This window comes from Nylanderia fulva, unplaced genomic scaffold (assembly GCF_048542155.1).
Source record: "Nylanderia fulva isolate GAGA-0341 unplaced genomic scaffold, ASM4854215v1 Scaffold5, whole genome shotgun sequence".
NCBI classification, from domain to species: domain Eukaryota; kingdom Metazoa; phylum Arthropoda; class Insecta; order Hymenoptera; family Formicidae; genus Nylanderia; species Nylanderia fulva.
In genome coordinates, this window is record NW_028190587.1 from 2,116,155 (window position 1) to 2,142,619 (window position 26,465).

The following is a 26,465-nucleotide window of genomic DNA, read 5'->3' on the forward strand; positions in this document are numbered from 1 at the left end:
GGTGGTACGTGTTCCAGTTTCTCCGACGACCACCCCAAAAGAATCGGTGGAACGTGCCTAACCTTCTTTTTTTTTTTCGAAGAATCCTCCGCTTCATCGCAACGAGGTGAATCGATTCGTATTCAGTTTGCATGCATAATTCAAATTCCATTTATATATTAATATACTTATCAGATTGATAATAATATTCAGATTGAGCTGCGCATAAATTTGAAAATGCGATTTGCTAAAAGAAGACATTTCTCTTTTAATTCTACTGGGAAAAATTTTTTTAAAGAAATCTACTAAAGTCTTATATAATTTTAGCGCGATACTTTTGTACATTTACTTACAATTAGATAAGTATTACTAGAAATATAAAAGAAAAAGAATATATGTATTTAAAAATTATTTTATATTAATAAATTTTTTTTATATTATTATGTATGCGATCTTATATTAAAGCTTATATTAAAGCTCGAGCTTTTATTAAACTATACATGGCATATTCAAGAATGTCAATTTTTTAGATAAGCAACTTTTAAATAAAAAACTGAAAGTAGATGGTTAATATTTAGAATTATGTCAAATATATCTTGATTGCACATGTCTGTATTAAAAATTAATTCACTTTATGCATTCGGGTGAGAAGTAACCCTTAACTTAATAGTGTGGTGATCATGGCTCGTATACATATAAATATTTGAGATTGATCTACTCTGCTCATTGTGTGCATTATTATTTTGTTGCGTGACACTTAACTATAGCAAGCAACGACATTTTTCTGCGATACGACTTTTTTTATGCATGTTATATGTACACGCTAAAAACACAAAGCTGCTCTTACCTGAGAAAGCAGTTTATTTTTACATGAGCATCAAAGTTACTATCGAATACATTTAGCACACGTAGTTGCTTTATTAATTCTTCCGTGGCTAAGTGAGATATTTTTAATGCCCTATAGCACAATTGCTTTTCTATCTAAAAAAAATTTATTTCCTTAATATTGCTAGAAAATAAAAATACATAAACAAAAAATTATTATACAATTAAACGAGCATTACCATACAAGTTTTTTTATCAAACACATAAATCAATCGTATAATTATACGTTGCTTTATTTAAATACTTTATTCAGTGCAGAAAACGACGATCGTGGAAGACAGAGGGATATTAATGAATGAGTTTAATGTATAAATTTGCCTCTTAAAAAATGCAAGCATGTGAGATCGACGCGTCGCGTTGATCTCACATGCTTGTAGTCGTTTATTGATTTCCGAGGCTGCCGCTGGACCAAAGGCTGCTTCGATTCTGCTCTCCCTCTCCTTCTCTCTCTCTCTCTCTCTCTCTCTCTCTCTCTCTCTCTCTCTCTATCTATCTATCTATCTATCTCTCCCCCCTATTTCTCTCTTTCTCTCCTTCGTAACTGTTGAGGATGTCATGTATATAGTGCGAGCTTAATTAAGTTACCTTAAAGCTGGATGCCTAAAGGGAATCGATGAGCGCTTATATATGTATGTACGTATGTATACGCATAAATAAGCTGGATAAGGGAAATACATATCCTTGTTGTAAAAAAGTAATCATCTCACATAGTATCGAATGATAATTAACACAATGTTAGTGATAGAATACCTCAACTCATAAACTCTAAAGTCTGATGTCAGAAAATTAGATAGAAAATACATATTAGAGAAAATTTATATCTAAACAAAATGCTAATTATAACATTTTTTTAATTAAAATATTTCTCTCTCTTTCTCTCTCTGCTAATTTTATTTGATAATTTTTTTAAATTGTATCATATTTACATGGGATATTTTATTTATATAACTTTCTTAAAGCTTTTCGCTACACATTATAATGAATAATTCCGCGTTTAGAATAATTTCAAAAGATACACAAAAGAATATAACGTGGCTATTATAAAATGTAGTTTTCATAAATTTTTGTATTTTGCAAATTACGAATGAATGTTCAAAAGTATGAGAGAAATCCTAGAGAAAGAAAAAGCTTATACGAAACTAATGGAAATTGAATGTACGAAAAATCAATTACGGTTATGTTCAAAGGATATACGGGCTTTATGATAATATATACTGCAGAACTCCTGTGTCATTACTATTACCATCTTATTTTGCGCGACATTTACCTTTTATTCCACGCATCTATAGCTTAGATTTAAATTATGCGTGAGATACATATACGTGCGCGTGGAATGTATATAGGAGCATAGCAAATTCGCCAATATTGAGATAGAACGGAGAATTCCCAGATTAATCTTATCCAAAGGTAATCATTGTGTCACATATTGACTCTCCTTCTCTTATTGCGCGCGTGCAATCTATACGAATCAAAATTCAAGAGAAAATTGCTTAATCTATATATGTATTATAACTCAATAAATTTTGAGATAAGAAAAGCAGCGCTACTGATATTTATTTTGATAGTTTGAATTTTTTATTCTAGTCGCTTTTAGTTTTTTATTTTAATTATTTTTTAAATATATTTAACTTCTATCTAAGGATGTATAAATAAAAAATGTAAGGAAAGTACATTATAAATTTTGGGGGGAAAAATATCCCATTTTTTGTCTATGATTTCATATGGTTGTATATTAATGCAAAAATATATAAGTTAATTTTTTGAACATTGTTATGATACTAATAAAATTATAATTCATATTTTCGTACATTTTTTTGTGTTTAATTTTTGTTTATCGTATTTTTTCTTATTTTATTTTATTAAGATAGAAAGTAGAATATAATAGGAGATAATAGATACATTATTGACGTGGTTGTTATTTACACTGTAATGAATACTTAATACATAGTTGGAAATTGCACCAGAACTGTAAATTTGCAGTCAATTATTCCCTTTGAGTGTCAAATTATATGATACTTTAGAGACATGCTATCATATCGCTGTATAATTTAATGCGAGATCTATTTCAGGGAGAAATTTCAGACTACTTTTTATAAAAGATTGCAAAATTGTGGAATATAGATATCGTAAGAAAGAGAGAGAGCAAGAGAAAGAGAAATATTACTAAGAACAAATATCACAATATTACTATAGTCTTTTTAATAAATTTGTTACCTATAGATGATTAAATATTCATTATATAGAAATTAAATTTTATTTTATTAAATAAGGCATAAAAAATATCTATTTTTCTAAACAACAGAAACAAATTTATATACTATGAAATTAAGATTTATTTATCTAAATAATTTGATCTTATCTCAATTAATATTTTTGTAATATTGTTTTGAATAATAACAATTAAGATTGTATTGTGAGATATTGAGTGTCATTAATTATATCGATGCATCACGCTTGAGTTATTTGGAAAATTCAGTAGAAATAGAAATTTTATCCTCATACATGACGAATATTAAATTGTCACAAATATGAAGTTATTTATTGTGATTGCGTGTCAATGACGCAATATTATATCAAGCATGATTACTCTTGTTGGTTTTGGCAATATCGGATCGAACGGTAATAAACAAATTGGAATATGTCCTTGTGCGTTGATTACGCAAAAGCGAGCGTTTACAACGCGATTTTGGCAAAATTAAATTTAAATTGTTTTATATGCTATATATTAAAAGTTTAAATCACAAAAGCGGGAAGAATTTCATTTGCCTGTAAAAAATAAACTTTAATCGACCGCAATTCATATTATACCTTCAGCATTTAATTTGACCTTATTTATTCGGGCAAAAACATGGCATTACTTGTTTTCACGATAAAATTAATTTAGATTTTTTATTATAGATGAGAACAAAGAGATAATTTTTATTTTGTTATTAATTATAGCGATCTTTCTTTAGTAACCGTTTTCATAAAAACTTGTGTCGAGAATATTTAAATAACGACGTAAGAGTTGTCATATTCTTTACACTTATAATCACATAGAATTATTTAAATATAATTCTCTTCTTTTTTCTTTCTAACCATGGTTTAAGAAAATTTTCGATATCAAATTGGTCTATTTTCCTGAATGAAAGTAAATCCGACTCCATTTTCACGTTGAACTATTTCAGTGTAACCGTTGACTAACTCAGCTCTGTGTTCGTGCTTCGTATATTGTGAAAACGTCAATATCAGGAAACGTATTGCTCGCTGACCAGTTAGGAAAAATAGTAGAAAGAGCTCGTGTGTGTTTTTAGAACAGAGCTTCGGCGAACTTGCATAGTCTGTTAATTAACGTGCGTATTTCTTAAATGCATACACGAGATAATCGTATGAGATAATCATATGAAATTTCGGCAACAAAAATGTTATTCATTAGAATTTTGATAAATATAGTAAATAACTATAAAATCGTAAATAAATACAGATTTTACTACTTTTATACCTTTGTTTTGAATTTCAAAGCAAATAATGCCATGTATGCAAAAATATTTGTATTAAATCAAAGTTCCAATTGTGTGTAACAAATTGATATTTTTGCGATATTAAATAAAATTTTCAAATTGGTTTACAATATTATGAAAAATGGTAAAAACTGAATTTTTTAATCGTGACATTTTGAAAAATAATTCATTATTGAATAGTATTAAAGAGAGAAAGAGAGACTGAAAGAAAGAGATACAGAATATAATACTTGATTAATGTTTATTTTTTAATTTAATCGTAAACTATTTATTTTAATAGATATTTGCTTGCTTGACTCCCCTTGTGTGTCTATTTTTTTATTTATACACTTTATTAGATTTAAATATTAATCTAAAGACCTGAATTTTATATATATATATATATATATATATATAATTGAATAATTCATGAAAAAGTGTATAAAATAGCTTTCCTTAGTAGCTTATTAAATAAAAATCAACAAAAATATCATTTTGAACTAGTTTAAATAATATATAATTGTCTAAATATAAAAGACAATATAAATTTGTGTGTGTGTGTGTGTGTATATATATATACATGATCATTGTAAATATTTTTTAAAGATACAACTAAATCGAACAATTTAGCAAAGACACATTTAGACATAAGAAGCTTAAGTTAAAAAAAAATATTCAAGGGATTTCAAAACAAAATTATGCATCTGATATAATATTAGACGAGATTATGGACAAAAATTGCAATAAAATTTTCATTAAAAAGTTATTAAAAGCAAAAAGCAAAAAGAAAAGTAAGATTAACCATGAAAACAAGCAATTCGAAGAGAATTACATTTATTTGATTTAATCAGTAGTATGATATAATTAGAATCGAATTGAAGAGAGATTAATTCAATACTCGAGGATAATGACTTTTTTCTGAATAAACTCATTTATTTTACGTCTCAAAAGCAGAAAGCACTGTCATCATTTTCACGTTAAAATATCGTCTCTGCGAGCCCGTTCTGTGTGTATGTTCTCTCGTCGCGTGTGCTCAGCCAGCTTCAATATCGCGAATCGCGCCATTTGCGCACGAGCAAATAGAGCGCAGAGAAAGCTACGCTATCGTAAAGCACGGGAGATACTTTTGACGAAGAAAGAGAAATATGTGTATGTGTATACACTACAAGTTGATTGAATTGAGATATCAGGCCATTATAAAATTGGCCGTGCTACAGTATTCTGTTACCGTTCCATATGTGAGAATAAAAATTAATATAGAGAAATAATATATATTTGATACATTTAATTAAATTTTTACAAATATTCCTTATAGAGAGTTTTTGCAACTTTAAAATATTTAAAAATTTAGCATTTTTAAAAAAATAAGTAAGATGTATTGATATACACACAAAAGCATTATAAGCATAGAATAATTATAGATATTCGTTTAATTATTTCCAAAAATTTTAGTTATTTTTTTCTTTTCATTATTATTCATTTTTTCGGGATATCTAACGGCTCTAGACAGCATCGAGCGTTTTTCGCATTATTCCTATTTTAAGCAATCGGAGTACTGATCCCGTTCCATTGTTCTCACCCATCGCCTGTCACACGCACTCGGTTTCCCTTTGTATGACAGCTTTTCTCTGTTCTCATTGGTCAATAATAATAAAAGTGTCCTGATGCTCCCAGTACATACGATTGGCATAGAATCTGTCAGATAAAACTGCGACGAATAAACATTCTTCTGTATGAATGATTTACTTCGTGAATAGAGACTTGTCGTTCTTATGGGGTGAAAACGCGAAGACAAAAATGCGTTATTTAATTGACAAAAAAAGATAAAACCGCGTATAAGAGAGAAATATGTTGATCATGTCTGTCATTTTCGGATTCTCGCAATTTTTTTACTTGTAATAAGAATTAGAGTTTTTTTTATAAACGTATTAATACATATACAGGGTGTTATAAAAGTACCGGAACAGCAGAATAACTCGAAAAATATGAGTCCTAGAAAAAATGTTAAGTACTGGGTTTTTATGATTTTTTCCTGGCATGGTAATCGTGCGCCAATATGAACGTCAGATAGCCAGAAAAAAATCATAAAAACCCAGTACTTAACATTTTTTCTAAGACTCATATTTTTCGAGTTATTCTGCTGTTCCGCTACTTTTATAACACCCTGTTTATTATTTTGCTGCATTTATGTAACGCTACACAGAGAGAATTTTCTCTTAGTATTTACCCTGAAAATCATGGTAATCGTGCGCCAATATGATATATTGTAGAAAGAATCTTATAAGAGTTTCTCTGATTAATATTTACCACAAAAAATATTAATATGTACATTGTAAAATTTACTATGTACATTCATAGTAACTTCTTACAAGTAAATTTTACTATGTACATATTAATATTTTTTTTGTGGTAAATATTAATCAGAGAAACTCTTATAAGATTCTTCCAATACCATATTGTCGCACGATTACCATGATTTTCAGGATAAATTTTAAGAGAAAATTCTCTCCGTGTACATATATTTTGTTATAAAAATTTCACAAAGTACTCACTTTTTTATAATATAATAAAAAATAATATATGAGATAAGAAAAAGTAGTAAAAAAATAATATCTACTTCGCAAACACGATGCAAGAATAGAGAGTTGTTATTTAAACGAGAGCTTTTGACCTAATTCTTGGAGTAAATTTTATAACGGCTTAACCCTTCGTGATTCGCCTTTTTGTGTGTACTGTGTATCAGAGTTACGTTGTTACTCAAAGGTGCGCCGATATCAGAAAATCTCTTGTTTCTCGAAGGATTGTGAAAAAGCAAGACAAAGAAAGGTGAAATGAACGGGCTCTATCAGATGATGTGGAAAGGAAAGAAAATACGAATGGGGTCGGTTGTTTATCCGTAATTTACTGATACATATACCTAATATAAAACGAAATTGCTTTGGTATTATTCTGAACAAATTCGTTTACCGTTTCAATTGAAAATTATCGAAAATATTATCGGAATTATTATTATACCATTTTGCCATGTCATTTTGTTTATTACGTAACTAAATCTGATTTTTTAGGTGTTCTTAACTCTGAAATATCTTTATACATTGGTAACAGAGATGTGAAAGATATTGATATAGACAAAAAACTATATAGAAATATAATTTTATGAAAGAAAATAAAGATAAAACTGTATATTAGGGACAATCTTACTGTGTGTGATTTTAATAATCTCAAAATATGTGATCAAGATGATAACCATAAATAATGTTTAAAACATTTTAGTTAATCGTTATAGTCGTGTATTACAAAGTCATAAACAAACGAAGTTAATTTACAACCCCGTGCTTTGAATGTGAGCTAAAAATATATATTTCGGTCATTAATTTTTTGACTTTTCAAAGCAAAGCACCTCGCAAAATGAGATTTATTTCACGTTGTGAAATGTGCAATTTCGTATGTTTTCGATTTTTCATGTAATGACTTTTTAAAGCGATGTTTACTCCACATCGCCTGCAAAAAATGTAATTAGATGTTTTTAGACGTTTTGCATTTGAAATATTAAGTAATGTTTTTCAAATAAATTTTTATTTTTTAATGCTTATATAATTTAAAAACTAGAGAGTGATATTTAACGTTTGGCGAGAAACTCTTTCTTCTATAATATATAATACTTTAAAGTCGAAGTCGAGTTGAAACTGAAAAAGTTGTCCTTAATATTCAGTATTATCAAGATAAATATTTATTTAGAAAAATCGAATATTTCAAAATAAAATTTTATCATTTTCTTTAATATTATCGCTATCTGAATCATCAAACTCAATATCTATGAATTCCTAATTTAAAGGAACTATTCATTTATTACTCTTTTGAATGCGTCTACTATAATCGTGTATCTGACAAGTAACACTATCCAGATGTAAATCGCCGATTTTGATAATTTTTGAATATGTATAGTAGACGTAAAAATAAAACATACGTATTTTTTTTATCAGCGGAGAAACATATTTAGGGAGTGAAATACCCCTTTGAATTTAGAGGTGTCTGGGGTCGATTTAATTGTTTTGTATAATATATAAGGATTTAGTATTTTCGGCTCGAATCAAATAAAATAGTTGCATCACCAAGAGATATGAAAAATGAAAAATTTTTGACTCAATTCGATTATTTTTTAGGGGTAAATCATCCCTGTAATTGAAACGAACCGACGTGGTTTACCCCTTAAAAATGATCGAATCGAGTCGAAAATTTTTCATTTTTCATATCTTTTGGTGATGCAACTATTTTATTTGGTTCCGGCCGAAAATACTAAATCCTTATATATTATACAAAACAATTAAATTGACTCCAGACACTCCTAAATTCAAAGGGGTATTTCATTCCCTAAATATGTTTCTCCGCCGATAAAAAAAAATGTTTTATTTTTACGTCTATAACATATTCAAAAATTATCAAAATCAATTTACATTTGGGTAGTGTGTTACCTGTGAGAATTATAAATGTTTCTCCCTTGAGTATCCCGTATTAAATATTAATAAAACACGCATGCAAAGAGGAAGTCAAGCATGCAGAACAGTGTATGTGTATATATACGTGTTTACAGTTAATATTTAAAAGGATGCACGTAAAGTCACCTCTAATAATTCAATGCCAGTATGCATAACATCGTACTTAATATTTAGAGAATTTTTTTTATTGTAAAAAGAAAATTCTTTCCAATCGATTTGTCGCTATCGGAAGATAGAGAAAAGTGAGACGAGAAACGCATTGCGCATTTGTGTATTTAGAAAGAATACAGCGAATTGCTGCAGTACCTCTAAATATTTAATCGAATTCGTGAGTTTATCTGCGTATGTTTTCTCTTTGATTCATTGATTCTACTACACAGGAAATTGTTCTAGACTACTCGGTAGAATTTCCTGTACGACAGAAACGTACGAATAATCTCATAAAATGCGAGTCAAATTGAGACAGAATTTCCTCATCAAATAGAGATGTATTAGATCATTGCAGCTCATATTGAAAAAATTTAATATCAATATTAATTGCATACAAAATATATCGTATATCGTATTTTAATTTTACTGATTTTATATAATTTGCACTATTTTTTATTATAATAAAATATCGTTATTAAATCTACCAAGATAAATAGCAATGTCACGAACGCATGTAAATTTATTTTTATTAATGCGTCACAGAGAGAAATTCATTAACACGAGGTTCGAATGCAATAATGCAATAGAGGATCTATTTGCATGCACGTTTACTTTTGCTTGTGACAAATTAAATGTGAATCAAATGGGGATTTATTTTGATTGTGGATTGTCGCCAATTAAATTGACAGATTTTTTACCTTCTAATTCCAATCCTTTTTATGCAGATTAAACTCAATCAGTTCAATTAAATTAAATGTTTTTAAAATTTGCCTATTTATTTTATATATCGTTTTGCTCTACTTTTTTTCTATTAACTGATGCAATCCTAAATTTTGCTCTAAAATTATATTCCATTTAAAAACATCCAATTTTGTGCAACGGTCATCTCCTTATATCACGATTTTTTAACTTGTCGGACAAAGTACATTGTGATATTGACACTCTCTAAGCAAGTGTGTACGCGAACATATCGATTTAATAAATATAATAAAATATGAATTCGTGAAACGTATTTTAATTTGCAACTTACAACAATAATTAACTTGAAAATATTTTCGATATTTTTTCACATCTATTTTAATAGCGATAGAATATTATTTTCTCAACAATGCGTTATGTGTGTATTCTGGCATTATGATTAATTATTTTATGTTTTTCTTCTCTCTCAAGTTACTCATTAATATATTTCTAAAAAAATGAAAATACATCAACCATTTTCCGAAATAAAATAAAGTCGATATAAATAATTTAAATTTTTATTCAAGCTTTCAATTATAATTTTGAATGATATAAAGTTAAAATGACAATTTTAATTGCGCTTTTTAATGCATTACAGTTCTAAATTATGACCTACATCCTATTTCTTCACTTCGATAAAGATCGGATGTAGGTGATAGAGGGATTAAAGTCGCGATAGAGTTAGGCGTCAATTCATCAGATAAAAAAAAAAAGGATGTGAAGAGAGCGGACAGTCCAGGTTATGCTCGCTCGATTGTTCAACTTAATCGGCGTCAATCCAATATCGTATAGATAGGTACGATGGGGTTCGCATGCGGGCTTTTGATTTGAAGAACTTTAATCTAACGAGACACTTCGCGCGCGGTGTCCTCGAACGAGACGTAATCTCGTTTACAACTAGATGTATTACGATTGGATCAATGTCCGGTTGTGCCTGTTGAAGGATAAACGACAAGCTGCTCTTCCAGCTGTTCGCCCCGTATATCTCAATTAAAAGCGAGCAGACTTTCTGGAATCTCGATTATAACCCGCCGATAGAGTAACTTTTATCGGAGACTCCTGAGAATTTACTTCGTCGTCGACGTTATTGCGGCTTTGGTGTATTGTGACGAGAAATATAATCATATTTCTTTTCAAATTTCTCTCTTTTTCTCTCTCTTTTCGAATGTTTTTCGCGATATATATTTATTTCCAAGATGAGCAATTAAAAAATTTAATATCTTCTATTTTTGCAAAATATATTTCTAAATTAAAATTATTAGCTCTTTGAGCTAAATGTTCCTTTAGAACTCGAAAATTATTAAAATTCAGAATTCAGTAACTTGACTGTACAATATTAGATTTAATTAGCAGTCGTACACCGAAGAAAAATTGTTAACATGATTAAATAATATTCGACTAAATAATATTTTATTAATTAAACATATATATCAAAATATTTAAATTAAATATAATATATTAAATCTAACACAAAATATATAATTTATTTAAATTAAATAATAGAATATGTTCAATTAACAAAATAGTAATTTAATTAAAAGGTTTAGTAAAGTCAACAATTTTTTTTCAGTATAAAGCTATCGTTATGCGACAAGTAGTTTGGTTTATCGATATTATCACAATGCTTTTAATGAATTATTAATTACAAGATTGAAGATTTCCAATTTATATATCTAGTGTTTCTCGAAAAATGTGCACGTAATAGAAAATAACATGATTAATAACTTATTGAAAAAGAAAAAAACACATCTGATAAAAAATATATATATATATATATATAATTTTATAAAATATTTAATTTTTCGATGAGACATTTTTCATCCCAATCACATATATCGTAAAATAATCATCACTGGAATATAAAAAAATTGCACAGTCAAATAAATTAAAAATACAACAGATTCTGAAAATTTGTTGAAGCAAATGTCAGCCCGATTTTTCAAATATTGGAATCCGGAACGAACGGCGAGTTGCATAAGCTTTGAGTTAAAAAGTAAACAATTCCGTGATAATATAACAAGCGTTTTGTTCAGAGGACAAACTCGAACGGGATTGTGCCAAATCGCGACAAATTTTGCTGCAGCTTGCTACATTCGCGATCGAAAGGCTGCCAAAGGAAGCTCCTTCACGGACGCTTTTCACAGTGATATATAAAGTAATAGTTCTACAAAAGTACATATTTCTCTGCGCGCAGTATTCCGGGAGACCTTTGTCAAGACTAGTCTGTGAATAAGGGACTCTTGCCAAATTTTGTGGAAATTAACAGACACAAGTGCCAGTCTTTTATGTTAGTACTTTGCGAACTAATTACGTCGACAAATTCTTGCGGATTAGAATCAAGCGTCCTTCATGAAAATCTTCACAATCACGACTCAATCTGTTTTCTCTCTGGAGAAAAATATCGAGATGGAAGGCGCGTCTTTTATACGAAATGCTTTGGAACGAGATTTTATCCACATTGCACTGGGTCAGTTATTTATGGAAGCTTTTTAATCGGGTCATTTGCAACATTTATGAAAATCGACTTAGCTCTTTATTCACCAAAGATAATAGCAAATCATTTTTTCCCCTATGAAATATAATATAACGTTCTTTTGTTTCCGTTATATAATGAAAGAGGAAAATATCAGTGCTCCGTTTATCATCATAAACGGTGTACTTCGATAACTTTTACATTATTGCATCTCAACGAACTTAAATATATCGCTTGCTTCTTGTAATTTAAGGAAACTTTGAAACTTTACTTCTTTGTGAAATAAAATCGCAACCTTTTTTAATCAAAAATCTTAAATGCTCTCAAATTTCTATACATTTTATATTTGTGCTTTAAGCTCATAAATTAAATTAATTAAATAATAAATATTTGCTTTGTTGCAAATAATAATTAGTTTACTTTTATTATAAAATTTATAAAAAGATTCTACATAAATTCTTTTGCTATTATCGCTCTAGCGGAAAACGGAATGGGAAAATTCGTGTGTGCTTATTAAGTGTTAAGCGATTTTAATTACGGCGGTCTCGAGCTAGACCCGTGCTTCCACGTTCAATTTGCGCGTCACAGCTTTGTATGATCAAAATACGGGGTCTCTAGAAGGAGGATTATCCCTCAGTTCGATGCACGAGCGATGACACGGCCGACGCGACGGTCGGTTTACAAGCCACCGATAGGCATCTCTCTGCAAAGGAACGTCGATGAAAACGGGCGTGAAGGGAGCGTAAGGATCGACAAGTGCATCCACCCTCTTTCAGGGTTGCGTCTGACGTTGATGGCAACCTTGAAGAGCCTAAACGCTCAGCTAATCACGTAATGGCGCATGACGCGGGCGAAACGTATCCTAACTCTGGAAAATGTATACGGTCACCATCTTTTATGGAAGACAGAATTTTCAACACGGTTCTCTTCCGTACTAATATACTGTCGGAAGACAAAATTGCTTTCCGGCTCACGTGCCGAAATCTCAAGTATACTACGCGAAACCTTGTAATAGAGACATTACTGTCGCGTCAAAATTACTAAGTTCTACGGTGTTAGTCTTATGATAGTATTGATTTCTGCTACGCAAATGTCATTATAAATGCTGAAATTTGTATAGGACAATTTGTTATTTATAGTTCCAAAGAGAGAGAATTCTTTTCTATATATTCTTAATAGTATATTTATTATATAGATTAAACAGGCATATATTTCATATATTAAATCTTATTATTAAAAAAAACTAATAAGAACTAAAGAATTGTGAAAAAATATAATGGTTACAAATAAAAATTCGCTGAAAAAAATTTATGAACAACACTCTTTTAATATATCTAAAAAATCCTCGTTTAACTTTAACAATTTTTAAAATTGTCTACAAACACACGTTTAAAATTACATCTAAACGACTTTTGTATAAAATATAGTATTTATAGAACAATTGGATTATTATTTTCAGAACCTGGAAAATTTTTAACCAATTTCACTGTGCAATTTTTTTATATTCCAGTGATGATTATTTCACGATATATATGGTCGGAATGAAAAAAGTTTTATCGAAAAATAAAATATTTTATTACATGCACATTTTTTGAAAAATAATATTATTAAAAATAAAAAATTACATAGGTATTTATAAAAATAATGAAAACAAATAGATTGCTTTATGTGTGTGTGGGTGGATCACACTTTATTATTGAAAAATGCAAATTTGCTTGACCCAGAAAATGCATAAAATATGTTTCTATAAAGTTATGTTCTATATATATTGCATGTAATAGTTTTCAAAACTTCACTTGTGTTTCTTGTTTACGAGTTTGCCCGTATGATGAGTTACGTGTTAATAGCAAAGACATGTGTATATTTCACTTAAAATCGAAATCAATGAAAAAATTTATTTGTTGAAAAGAAATAATCGTGATTTTAAAAAAATGTTTACGGATATTATTTCTGTTTTTTAAGCATCTAGATATAAATTATAATTTGATTTTTGCAATATAAATAATAGAAAAATATATAAGTCAGATATACAATATAATTATATTTTATGTATGTAATTTCCGCGAAATTATTTTTTCTGATTAATTAATCAATTAGTAATTATCTGTACGTTCGTGTTCAATGATATCAGAGTATCATTTATCAGGGTAGTTATCTTAATTGCTCCAAAAGAAACTTCAAATATATCTCTAATACAGTTCCTATCACATTTCATCCTCTTTAGCTATCGTAGAGAGAGAGAGATAAAGTATTATATTATAGTATCATAAGTAAAGCAACAACTAAGTCATGTGATCGATAATGTGTGAAACAAGTAAAAAGTGTAAAAATAATCCAATAATTATAGACTTACCTTTAGCGTTAAGAAATTATATCGGAATAAAGTCATTTTTAATGTTTTGCTAACACAAAGTCTAGTTATAAATTTACAGTTAATAATTTATTGCCTGACCTACTTTTAATATGTGTAAATTTGCTAATTACACATTTTAAAGAAACACACTATTTTTTGCAAGTTACTAAAATAAAAGAGATAAAGAATATATATACATGTATATATATATTTTCAGTAGCAATATTACGCTCATTTAATGAAGTATTATTTATTGAAGCATTATTTATTGATATTTATTTCTTAATTAGCTTGTAGAATTGTCAGGGGTCGGAGAATTTACATTCTCTTATAATATTATTTTTATCACATATATTTCTTTATATATTAAAAAATCGCTTACCTGATGATAACGTGATTTAATTAGAAACTCTAGGAGAAAAAAATAAACAGGAGAAAGTCGAAATATTTTTTCCCGCAAAATTATTGCGCAGGAGAGTAATTAAAGTTTAAAATCATATAAAATATATACGATCTTTCACATTAACGAGAACACGATATACATACGTATGTATATCGTGTTCTCGTTTATCGCGCGCGAAGATACGATCGTTCAAGCGTCATATGTTCGCTCGAACGTTTTTGTAACGAGCGAGTCGTAAAAGGTTTGCGACGTTAATGACGGCTTACATACCTTATGAACATGTAGACGCCCGTAGGCTCCAGTGCCCTGGAAACCGCTTTCCAACTGGCGATAACCGTAAATTTTTGCCTGGCTGTGAGCGGAAGTCGCGGATCCGTGGCGGCCGGCGGCGGTGGTGAAGAGCCATCGTTTCCGGCCTGATTGCGCGATTTCGTGGTGGCCAGCTTGCTCAGTTCGCAACCCATGTTGCGGCTACAAGTCCCGAAGAACGCGACTCCCCGTGTCGCGAGAAAGACACTAACCGAACCGGCCAATTCGTAAACGCGAGGTTCAACACTTTGCGCCGCGAAACCCGTAAATTGCGCGACGGCGCTTCGATTCCGCTTTCACTTCCTGCCACTTCCGACCGAGTTTACGACACATCGGCGATATCGGGAAATCGCACTGCACTATACGTTGAGATCGATGATACGAAATACGATCGACGATGAAGAACTGCTCTCGCTTTTTGTCGAATCACTGATCGGCAGTAAAAAGACGCTTTAGATAAAGGATTCGTTATATTATTTAATTTCTTCAAGTCCTTTGCGGAAAATCTTTGCTCTCTACTCCTGAACACAGTGCACGTGGTCGAATTTGAAGAATCCGTGTGTCTTTGTTAAAGTTTATTTATTTAGTTTTTATTAAATTGTGAACTATTACGCGACCGCGAAAAGCGAGTGATCGAAACAACTTGCCGCTTCACTTCGAACACTTGGTGACCGATGCGAAAGATTCACATCCATGTATTTCTTCGATGCGCGACACGATCTTGGCGAGCATGTGCGCTTTTTAGAGCGAACCGGCCGCTTCTAAGCTGCTCACCCGTGAACGATCGCTCGCCATCGCTGACAGCAAAGATAAGCAATGTAAACTTCGTGGAAGCTTTCCCTCTTCGCGTGCAGATCTTATTATATACTTGGTATATTCTTGACGCGCGCATACACTTAGCTCTTCTTTTAATTAAGGACACACGACGGTCCCCCAAGACACACATTAATCCACCTCCACATCCTATTCGTCCCTCATTCGAGAGCGTTTCCCATCTCTTCGCGGTTGCCCGTCACTTAAACCTCGCGTGTCCTCGTTGCTGCTTTTCCTCTTCACGTTGAGTTTTCCGTTCCGCGAGTTCATCTATCTAGTCTCTCCTTCTCCATTTCACCTTCAACATCAATTCTCACTACTCCGCGTGCCAAATCTTCCTTTTTTTCTCCCTTCACCGAGATCTCTGCACTTTATCGTGCGTTTTTTTTGGTCCTAAATCTTCCACCATCGATTTCTCCACTTTTATCACTAGAGTTGTATATATCAGTTCGTCCTCTTATTTTCTCCGAGGATATCTGTAATTGCTTTCCTTCAACAATTTTATCCAATTTTCTCTATCCACGTCTTCTCTTTTCCTTTCCTTTGCACGTTTTATTTTCAATATACAAGCTCATTTTCTTGATTCACTAGAATATATCTTCCTCGTTATTAAATCTTTTTTATTATTCGTTTCGTGTTTATCAAGCTTTCAATTTCGCACACATTTCATATTCACCTCGCCTTTTTTCTTTTCTCCCTTCTACCTTTTTCTTTCATTCGTTCTTCTCTTAATGAGACCTGTATATTTTCATTAGGTATGCAAATTATATCCTCTCATTGTTTTATAACAAGAAATCCACTTTTTCTCCTAAGAATCTCGTTAGACTCTTTAAAAAGTTTCGATACGACGATCTTCACGTGCCTGCCATTTGTTCTCATCGTCGATTGTCCCTCAAATTATTCGAGATTGCTATCGATGAATGTACAATTTGCTTCATTTGATTGACTGGTCCAGTCGAGTACGCGAACAGTCACGACCCCCTTAAACATCTTCATATTTCTCGATCTCTGGGACATTAACTGGAAGCATACGCGGCTGCGATGATATCTATCATATTTACCGACCGGAAGGGTTGATCGATCTCATTTGTGACGAGCTACTAACTCGACAGACGAAAACGTGTCAGACGATCTAAAATGTCGGAGAAATCGATATTCGGTATATGAGGTGACAAATAAAACCCTCGAGTACTTCGTCGATACGAACGAGCCTGTTAAATACGAGAAATGGTCTTCATGGAAACAGGGAACTGAAAAATACAAGCAACCCTATTGCGCCTCAAACTTTACTAATTTGCATTTCAGTGATCTGTTAATATTTTAAATCTGAACTGTTTTTATTATTAAATGGTATCGCAAAGTTTTCTAGCAATTATAAACCTTTAGAAAATTAATTTAATAAAGATCAAGAAATATTTTTTGTTCTTTCAATATATCTGCAACAATAAACTTTTGTTAGAGAAATATGCACATTTAATAATTAAAGGATAAGCTCAAATAAGTCAGAAATATTTATTATTAAATGGTATCGGAAAGTTTTCTAGTAATTATAATAAATCTTTAGAAAATTAGTTAAATAAAAAAATATTTTGAATCTTGTTCTTTCAATATATCATAGTATCTGCGACTTCTTTTCAGAGACTTATGCACATTTAATATTTAAAAAGATTAAAGATCACACTTTTTAAAAAATGATTAATCAAATGAAACATTTTTAATCGAGAAAAAAAACCGCATATTTAATACAAATTGCACAATAAATTCTATTTACAATTTTATTTAGAAAACAACATTTGATGCTGCCGTAGATGTTACTTTCCGCGCAAAAAATTAACGCTTTCTCATTATCCGACATCAATCGAGTCCAGTCACAAAGACTTCCAAAGTTTCGCTGTTAGTTCGATAACACTGAACGACGTGACGCTTCAATTAGCGTAATGGCGCTATCAGATTGGATCAGTTCGGAGCAAAGGGATGAAGGAGAAATCTTAGCTGACAAATCTTAGCCAAGTTGGACGTAAAGCGCCGTCGAGCGGAAGAAACGAAAGAATCGGGAGCGGCGAGACGGAATTCCGGCGACATTGATGGAGAAGTTTCGAGGGGTGTGGATGTTGGTGACCAAACTCGTCTGTATCATTGCTTCTTCTCCCTCTCCCCGCGTTCGATTCTCGTCGAATTCGAAAAGCACGTCAAAGAAACGCGCGAAGCGAACGACAGCACGAACGATAAGTAGATGAAAGCGTTATAAGGCAGCCGGGCGTAACCGGAAAGGAGAGACTCTCTCCTGTGTTCTATTTCATCGGGGCTATATATCGCTAACTTTACGTTCGAGTTGTCCATTTCTGCAGGAAACGCTGGACGTATCTCTAACGTTGATAAGCATCGCCGTTAAAGTTGAGAGGAAGTAAAAACGTAAAAAAGCGCACCGGGTGTAACGCGGATAACTTAGATGGCTTTTTTCAAGTTCCCGATGCAAAAAGTGTAAATGTATTTCGTTAAAGCGAACGTATAACATTCGTGTACGAATATTTTGGTTATTTATGCAGCTGTTGAAATATTAAATAGTCATGACAAAATTTTGATCAGTGAAGAAAATGTTTTTACTGTCTTCTCACTTTACATTCAGTGTTAAATGTGTTGTATTTGAGTCCTAATTTTATCACCTTTTTTAACACCGTTTATCTAATAAGATACAAAAATTAAATGCATTTTACTTATTTGGTTTTCATAAATTTTTTGCAATGTGTTGTTTATATATAAGTATTTCTTTAAATTAATTATTATACACATATACCTATATATTTCATTTCTATAAAAGAATACACATATAATAATTTAATCTTTGTAAAACATCTTTATTTTATCTTGAAAAATATCCGTGTTTACGTTCTATAAAAAATATACTTTATGAGTTGAGTCAATTTAATTTCAGTAGATTAAATTATTGCGATATTATGATAGTTCAATGCTTGATATTGCATTTATTTTATTGTCAGTATAAGATTACGATCAAATAGTTTTAGTAATAAATATGCTATAAAATTGCTATAATAAATATGCTATGAATATTCGTATTTGTCGTCGTAGTCGAAAAATATTGGAAGGCTCGAATAAAACTACAAATGATATGCAACTTCTCTATTAATGTTGTGTCATCATTGATTTGAGAAAAGTGATAGAACGCGATAAAAAGACTGACATGTTGGAGCGATAAGCCGAGCATTATCACTGGACTTTAAAATCGATGCATCATTCATGAGAATTAGTTTGCAGACAAATCAAACTGTAATAAATTCAAAATTTAACCATTTACGCTCAAGAATGTTTTGTATGTTAATGCATTTCATAATATTCTCATTAATTATTTTCACGCATTTTAAGAAGTCTACAAGAAGTCCTTGAATATTTTATTTTAAAATGTTGCTTATTTTTAAAATTATTATCTATCTAAAAATATTTAGAGACGTATATTGCAACTTTATTTAAATTAGATACTTTATCTTGAAGGGATTATAAATTTGCAGCGTAACATCACTTTTAAACATCTAGCGTCCTAGTTTTCTTATCTTTTTATTTGTGGATTCTTTGATAATAAAAATCAATTTCCTATTGATTAATAGGAAATCGATATTACTTTACTCTGAACATCAGCTTTTTCTTCGCAATTTTTTAACATTTAAGTTAAATGAAAGAGAAATTGTTCTTTCTTACTATCTCTATGTAAATGTGGATTTTTATACATTTCATGAAAAGCTTTTCATGACTTGCAAATGAAAAATGATCGATATTTCGATATATGTTTTTCAAGAAAATGTATTCGAAATTAATCAAAGAAATTCATAAAAAAAGAACAATTGTGCGAATTTATATCTATTATTTTTTCGAGCATAAGATAGTACAAAATAAATATTCTTAAATCAATTTAATTTACATTTTAAATACACACATAATTATCTCTCCTTCACATATCGTGATTAATATCAATAAACTTAATTAAATTTGGAAAAAATGGTGAATGATGCATTGCTTGTACGAGTGTTAAGGTGAAAAATAGCGGTTAATCCCGGCAGCCACGAACGCATTTATGGTGAAATCGGGAGAAAAACAAACGCGCCGAAACTATCGAACAAACTATCGAAAGACAAACAGCTTACGGAGCGAAATCTACTTCGCCCGCGTGCTGCAAATTCCCGTCACGCATGTTTCTGACAGCGATGCGACGCACCAGCACCAGTTGATATATCACTGAACTCGCGTCTCTAATTCAACTTCTCCTCGTCGTTAGACGAAATTATTTATATACACGAAATTTCGAGTCCCGTTCCTCGTCGAGAGCCGGGAGGAGATTTGCTCTCTTAAACTCCAAGTCGCTAAATTTACTCGCGAACTCGTAACAAATTCCTACATGGATCACCGAGCATTCGCGGATCGCGATTTGAGACAGACTCTCGAGATCCTCCTCCTCGACGTGGAGGCGGAAAAGTCTCTCTTCCTCTCCGCGTTCGATCGTCCGCCTCGATTCCGCCGCGTCACGCGCGACGACTCCTCACCATCGTCGTCGCCGTCGTCGTCGTCGTCGTCGTTGGCTTGGTCGTCGCTCGCGCGGAAAACGCGCGCGCGTTTTCTTCCTCGCGTCGTGATCGTGCGGCGCGGCGCGCGCTTTCTATCTTTAGAATATCTCCCGGGGCTCCCCAGCCGGATGCTTGGCGCGGTGCTTCGGCGTCGGCCGTGTTGCCTACTGCCCAGGCGAGCCGAGACTGAGGCGTCCATAACAAGCGCTCGCCGAGGATGCGGCGCATGCGCGTTGACATCCCGCGCGCTCCGCGACGTATACAACCCACATCCGGTTCTGTCCTTCCTCCCCAAAGAGCTCTGCTCTTTCTCTCTTTCGTGTTCTCTATTACAAATTTTTGCGTCCCTCCCGCGAAACAATTAATCGGCCACTTTTTACATTTTTTCCCTCATCACGCCGAGGTGAGTAGAGACTTTTTTCAAGATCTCGAGTTAATGGAGTGCTTGAAATAATTACGGGGTTAGGTCACTTTATTCAAATAATTTCGCTCAGCAGGTGTTTCTTAAGAATGTTTTTAAGGGTATGATCGTTCATGATCAGTAACATTTCAACTTTTTTCATTACATTACAGTATTTTCAGTCCATTCTATCAAACTTTTCACAGAAATAATTTCTTAATTGTTTAAACTAATATAAATAATCTTGAAAAGGAGTATAAGCGCGACAGAGAAGTTAAAGTATAAATATATATATAATTCCGACATACATATACAATGTAAAAAAATATGTAAAATTACACTTATTATTTATGTAATTTTACATATTTTTATGCCATATATTACATATATTTTTTACAGTGCATCCTATAGACGAATTCATCCAGTCCTGTCTTCCCTCTCTCTCTCTCGCGTTCTCCCTTGCGAATTTTTGCGTCCTTTTTTCCCTCGTGCGTCTCTCTCGCGAACAATTAATCGGCCACTTTTTTTATTTTTTCCCTCATCATGCTCGGAGGTGAGTGGAGACTTTTTCAGGATCTCGAGTTAATAGACTGCTCGAAACAATTACCGGGTTAGGTCACTTATTCAAATAGTTATTTCGCTTAGCAGACGTTTTAAAACTGTTTTTAGGGTTAATGATTCTTAATGATCAGTAAAACGTAATATTTCAACTTTTCTTTCATTCACAGTACATTACCCAGCCTATAAAACTTTTCAAAGAAATAATTTCCTAATTGTTTAAACTAATATAACCCTTAAAAGGATCCCGGTGGAAATTTAAGCGCAACAGAGGAGTTAAACTATAAATATGCATATTTCCGACATATATATATATCCTACAGGGACCTTTGAAAGCTTAGTGGCCTAAAGTTTAAATTTTATTAGCCTGCACGTAGATACATTTCTCTGTGTGTAGGCCATTCAAATATTATTGCAGAAATTACGAGTTGGAAATATATCTTTAATACTTGACTTGAATTCGTAACCTTATTTGCAGACTCGCGAAAGAATAAGCATAAAAAGCATTGTCGTATGTTTGCAGTTTTCTTCAACTTTTGAATTCGTTTAAACGTAAATTTAAACGCTAGTGTAAATATAACAGGAAGCTTTTCGCATACGATATACGATGTTTTATTTAAAGTGTGTTCGCGCATAATTTTCAAAAAGAGTATGAATATTTACTACGACAATTTCAAAAATGTAACACGGTGTACTCTGACTATAATATTTAGAGTGGTGAGAATTAATCTCTTTTTGAAACAAATATATGCTGGGTGAGTGTTGCGGGAGCTCGAGCGTGAATAAATGTTACCGCTTTTAAACACTCTCGGTACTCTCGGCTCAATAATTTTATTGTTTGTGATTTTCTCTAACAATCATAAGCCGACTAGTCTACTCTACGTCTAATATTCGCGTATTTTCACGAAATTCCCATAAGCTTAAACTCAACTTCGAATTTTGACATTGCTCATATATAGTATTCATCCTTTCTTTTCCGCCTCTCCATCTTTAACCTTCATCTAAGTATGCAAATATTAATTAGTTGCGTGGCTTATGTTTGTGATAGGTTTCCACAGAAGTGTCACGAGAGAAAATGACTTGCATATATTAAACGCAAACATTAACGTAACTATTACGTTCTGATCGGGGTAGCTTAGGAATATTCGCGCACTTTATAATCTTGCTTTATATATGACAGGATTATGTCATGAAAGTTGCCGCAAGTTCCTAACAGACTTGTCATAATCGCGAACCGCTCTTATGGATCGACATGTGGAATCAGATGACGTAAACTAATATTTAGGATATAACATAATTCTGCAGCTAACAAATTCTATATTTTGCATTGTCTTATTTAGAAATTAGAATTATTTACGATAATTTTAACTAATTTCATGTTTGTACTTATTTTGCAATATATTAATAATTGAATTCTTCTTTTTTTTTAGAGAGAAATAAATATTTTTTTTCTCATTTCAAGAATAAAAATTGTCACGATATTTTTACTGTGATTTCAGAAATATCCGTTTCCGATCGGCACAAGACCTTCGAGAATTTTCTTTCCCCATCAAAAGGAAGCTTACAAAATCTGAGCAAAATTGCCTGATCGCCCTAGTAACACAGTCAAGTTTGACCTTTCGGAAGAGCAGATTTTCCTCTGACATATACTCATCCCTAGCAGCTCATCATCGGTAAGTAGAAACTTTCGTCTGCCTGCAAATTACCTGTTACAAAAAAAAAGAGTTACACTACCTGCCGGATACTGCAAATGAACCTCGAATTATAAGCCGGTGTGCAAAGTTGTTCGAAATTTCAAACCTGACGGGATCGTTTACAAGGTAACCTCGCCCGACCTGAATCTATCAGTTCGAATGAAACTTTGCTAGTATAGAAAGTAATTTCAGATATAAATAACATTTCGTTTCGCTTGTGACCTATTAGGGGAAATTTACATATGAGATTGACAAAGTTATGGCTCTTCATTACGAGAGATGCCTCAGGCTATTAAAACAAATTATTTGTTATTTAATAAAGAGGGAATATTCGTGTTATATTTAAATTGTGCCACTATGCTTAAGCATTCATTAAATGTACGATAAGTATACAATCTCATAATCAGTTTCAAGAAAGAATATTTTCATTTGACTTTTTAAATATTTTGTTGTACGATTGTGCGAAGCAGATTTCTTTGATATAATTTTTTCGAATTTTATAAGAAATTTAAATTGATTGTTAAATTACATAAACAATAAGAAAAACGAATAACGTTTAAAAATCAATAATTTAATAAATATGAATAAATATATAAATCTAATAGTAAAAGATAAGAAATTCCCTAATTTTTATTAATTTTATATATTATTTTATATTATTTTTTTATAGTTTTCGTAGTTATATTCACGTTCTAATTTAGCAAATTATTCCAATTACAAAATTTAATTAAATAGTAACCAAAATATTAATATATTGCAAAATAAGTATGAACACGAAATTAATTAAAAAGTGTAACCATTTGTAAACGTTTGAAGAATTAGAGACTAGAATTAGAGCAAGATAAATTATTAAATATATGTCGCATAGATACGTCGTATTTTTCAACGTAAGGCTTCTGTAGCGTTACCAGGGATTACTGTTGAGCCCTTGAATTTAATCCCAAGCTAGAAGGGTCAAACAAAGAAGGGAAGGAACTTATGCGTGAGGCAGACTTCCAATCAGGACTCGCGTTAACCCATCCAAAAGCCGCAAGGTTCCGTTGCCCCCACATGCTTCCTCTTAAAGTCAGTTTGTCACGAAGTGCGCGTTTGAATCGACGTGCCTCGATAGTCTTTTCGGTAAATCGGCTTCGCATACAGCAAAATATTTAAAGGTCAATGAATTTATGACGTTAAAAGGAAACATAGTTTCAACAATTACAATCCACGAATGTGATGTATATATACGTATATAAATACATTGATCGGCGTTATTTTTCATATTTTGCATAATTTCGTGCAATTTACTTTACATATTCGTATAGTTGATTAATTTCGTTTGCGTAATTTCTACCGCAGTAATACAAATTTATTGCGTAGCGCTGATTTAAAGTTCGTTACATACGAACGATTTTGTGTACAAAATATACGAGCTATATTTCCGTGAAGAGCGTGGGCAAGCTATATTTCGTGTTAGAATAATCGAATGTGAGAGTTCCCGAATGTTGTGTAGTAGCACGCGTTGTGGAAATTTCCTCGAGTGTTGGTAAGTTCATTCCATTGTCCATAATAAATGTTCTCTCTCGAAAAATAATTCTATTTTATTATAAGAAATAATAAAACGAGATAGCATTAATTCATCGGAATACATTTTCCATAGTCTGCTTTTACGTGTGTGGTATTGGATTTAAATTGTCCTAAAAAAATTCTATAAAACTTTTTATCACACACACACACACACACACACACACACTATATATATATATATATATATATATATATATATATATATATATGTGTGTGTGTGTGTTTTGTGCTTATGTGCGCGCTTTTACCTTAATATTAATTCTATCTCTCTATTCCCGTATATCATTTATTTTTACGGTTTGTCATTCACGATGTGTGAAATTTTTAATATTTTTATACGCTAATTGAATATCCAATATAATCTTGTGTTGACACCTGCCATGAGATATATTTTTCCGCGTATATTTGCAGTATCGAAAATTAAAATTATAAAATAAAACGGTTTAAATTTAATCTCGCGTAGGTCTCACATTGTTTTCGTCAATTTTAATGTGAACAGTTACATAAAAAATAATTGTTTTTACAGTTAAATATTATTGCAAGATATTAAAAGATCGTACGTATTAAAACAAGTAAATATATAAGATTGTTAAATTAATGATTATCAATACAATCTTAGAATTATATTAACTATACCAGTTTTATAATATATATTGCATTTATTTTATAAGTTTTCTTATTCTCACATCACAGTGATTTATTCATAACTAATAATGGAATTGTATTTGCTTGATATTCACATGCCGTAAATATCGATCGAGTATTGCAACAGTCGGTTTTGACACAAATTTGAATGCACTCCGTTTCACCACGGAAACGGAGCGCATCCTGCAAGACGAATATCTGGATAAATCATCTCTCGGAATATTTCCAGTTTTCCCCTTTTCTTTTTTTTATTGCGAGCTTGCGCCATCTCGCATTTCTCGATTCAGTGAAAGAACGAATTATCGCTCATTTTCATAATTAACTACGACATTCCGCTGACAACGCATAATTTTTTTATTTTAGAAATTTACAACAAATGGATCATAATACTCTTGCTTTTATATCTAAATTATATTTGGGATGCTGTAATGCGTGAATTACATTTTTTATTAAAGTTTCAAAAATAGAAATAAATAGAAGAAAATTGTTATATAAAAATTATTGCCTTGAAATATTAAAACAAAGTTACAATAATAAAACAAATTAATTTGAAAAAACTGAATTAAATATTTTTGCATATTTTTGTGTTGCAATGAATTATATAAGCGGAGGTTATTAATTAACATAGCAATATATATCGTAATCCTATTGAATTTTGGAAGAAATCTTTCAACAGGTTTTAAATTGAATAAAGCTCAAATTAAATATATTCCATTTTCTTAGCTTATATAATGAATTATATATTTACTTACACTATATTATATGCTTAAAAGCAAGTCAGATCGCGCGCGCTCTCTCTCTTAAGAATTTTTTTTTTTGAAATACGTATATGTATTTTTCAAATTTAGAGGCATTATAGTATCTTTTATAGTATTACATAACATTAAAGTAGTATGTTAACCCATTTTATAGTAATTACTGCAAAGAGATCCTAAGAACCAGGAAGACAGTTC

The 26,465-nt window shown here is 31.4% G+C and overlaps 2 protein-coding genes across 9 annotated transcripts in view; one reads left to right on the forward strand and one right to left on the reverse strand.

Annotated features, from left to right (window-relative positions):
- Positions 1–20,845, reverse strand: part of LOC114940491 (neuroglobin) — a 38,441-nt gene extending 17,596 nt beyond the window's left edge. Inside the window, exons 1-2 of one of the 6 annotated variants that reach the window (XM_085487016.1) lie at positions 20,629–20,845; positions 15,227–17,098 (exon numbers count right to left, since the gene is read on the reverse strand). In XM_085487016.1, the coding sequence (XP_085343142.1) occupies positions 15,227–15,420 (194 nt within the window). In that variant the 5' untranslated portion in view covers positions 15,421–17,098; positions 20,629–20,845. The other 5 variants (XM_085487014.1, XM_085487013.1, XM_085487015.1 and 2 more) reach the window with 5 other exon arrangements.
- The window catches only part of LOC114940490 (uncharacterized), a 101,917-nt gene that overhangs the window by 5,029 nt on the left and 70,423 nt on the right, over positions 1–26,465 (forward strand). The window contains exons 1-2 of one of the 3 annotated variants that reach the window (XM_085487010.1): positions 20,912–21,052; positions 23,107–23,280. The gene's annotated coding sequence lies outside the window, so the exon portion shown is untranslated. Of the gene's footprint in view, positions 1–20,911; positions 21,053–23,106; positions 23,281–24,399; positions 24,827–26,465 lie in introns of those variants that run through there. The other 2 variants (XM_029315192.2, XM_029315193.2) reach the window with 2 other exon arrangements.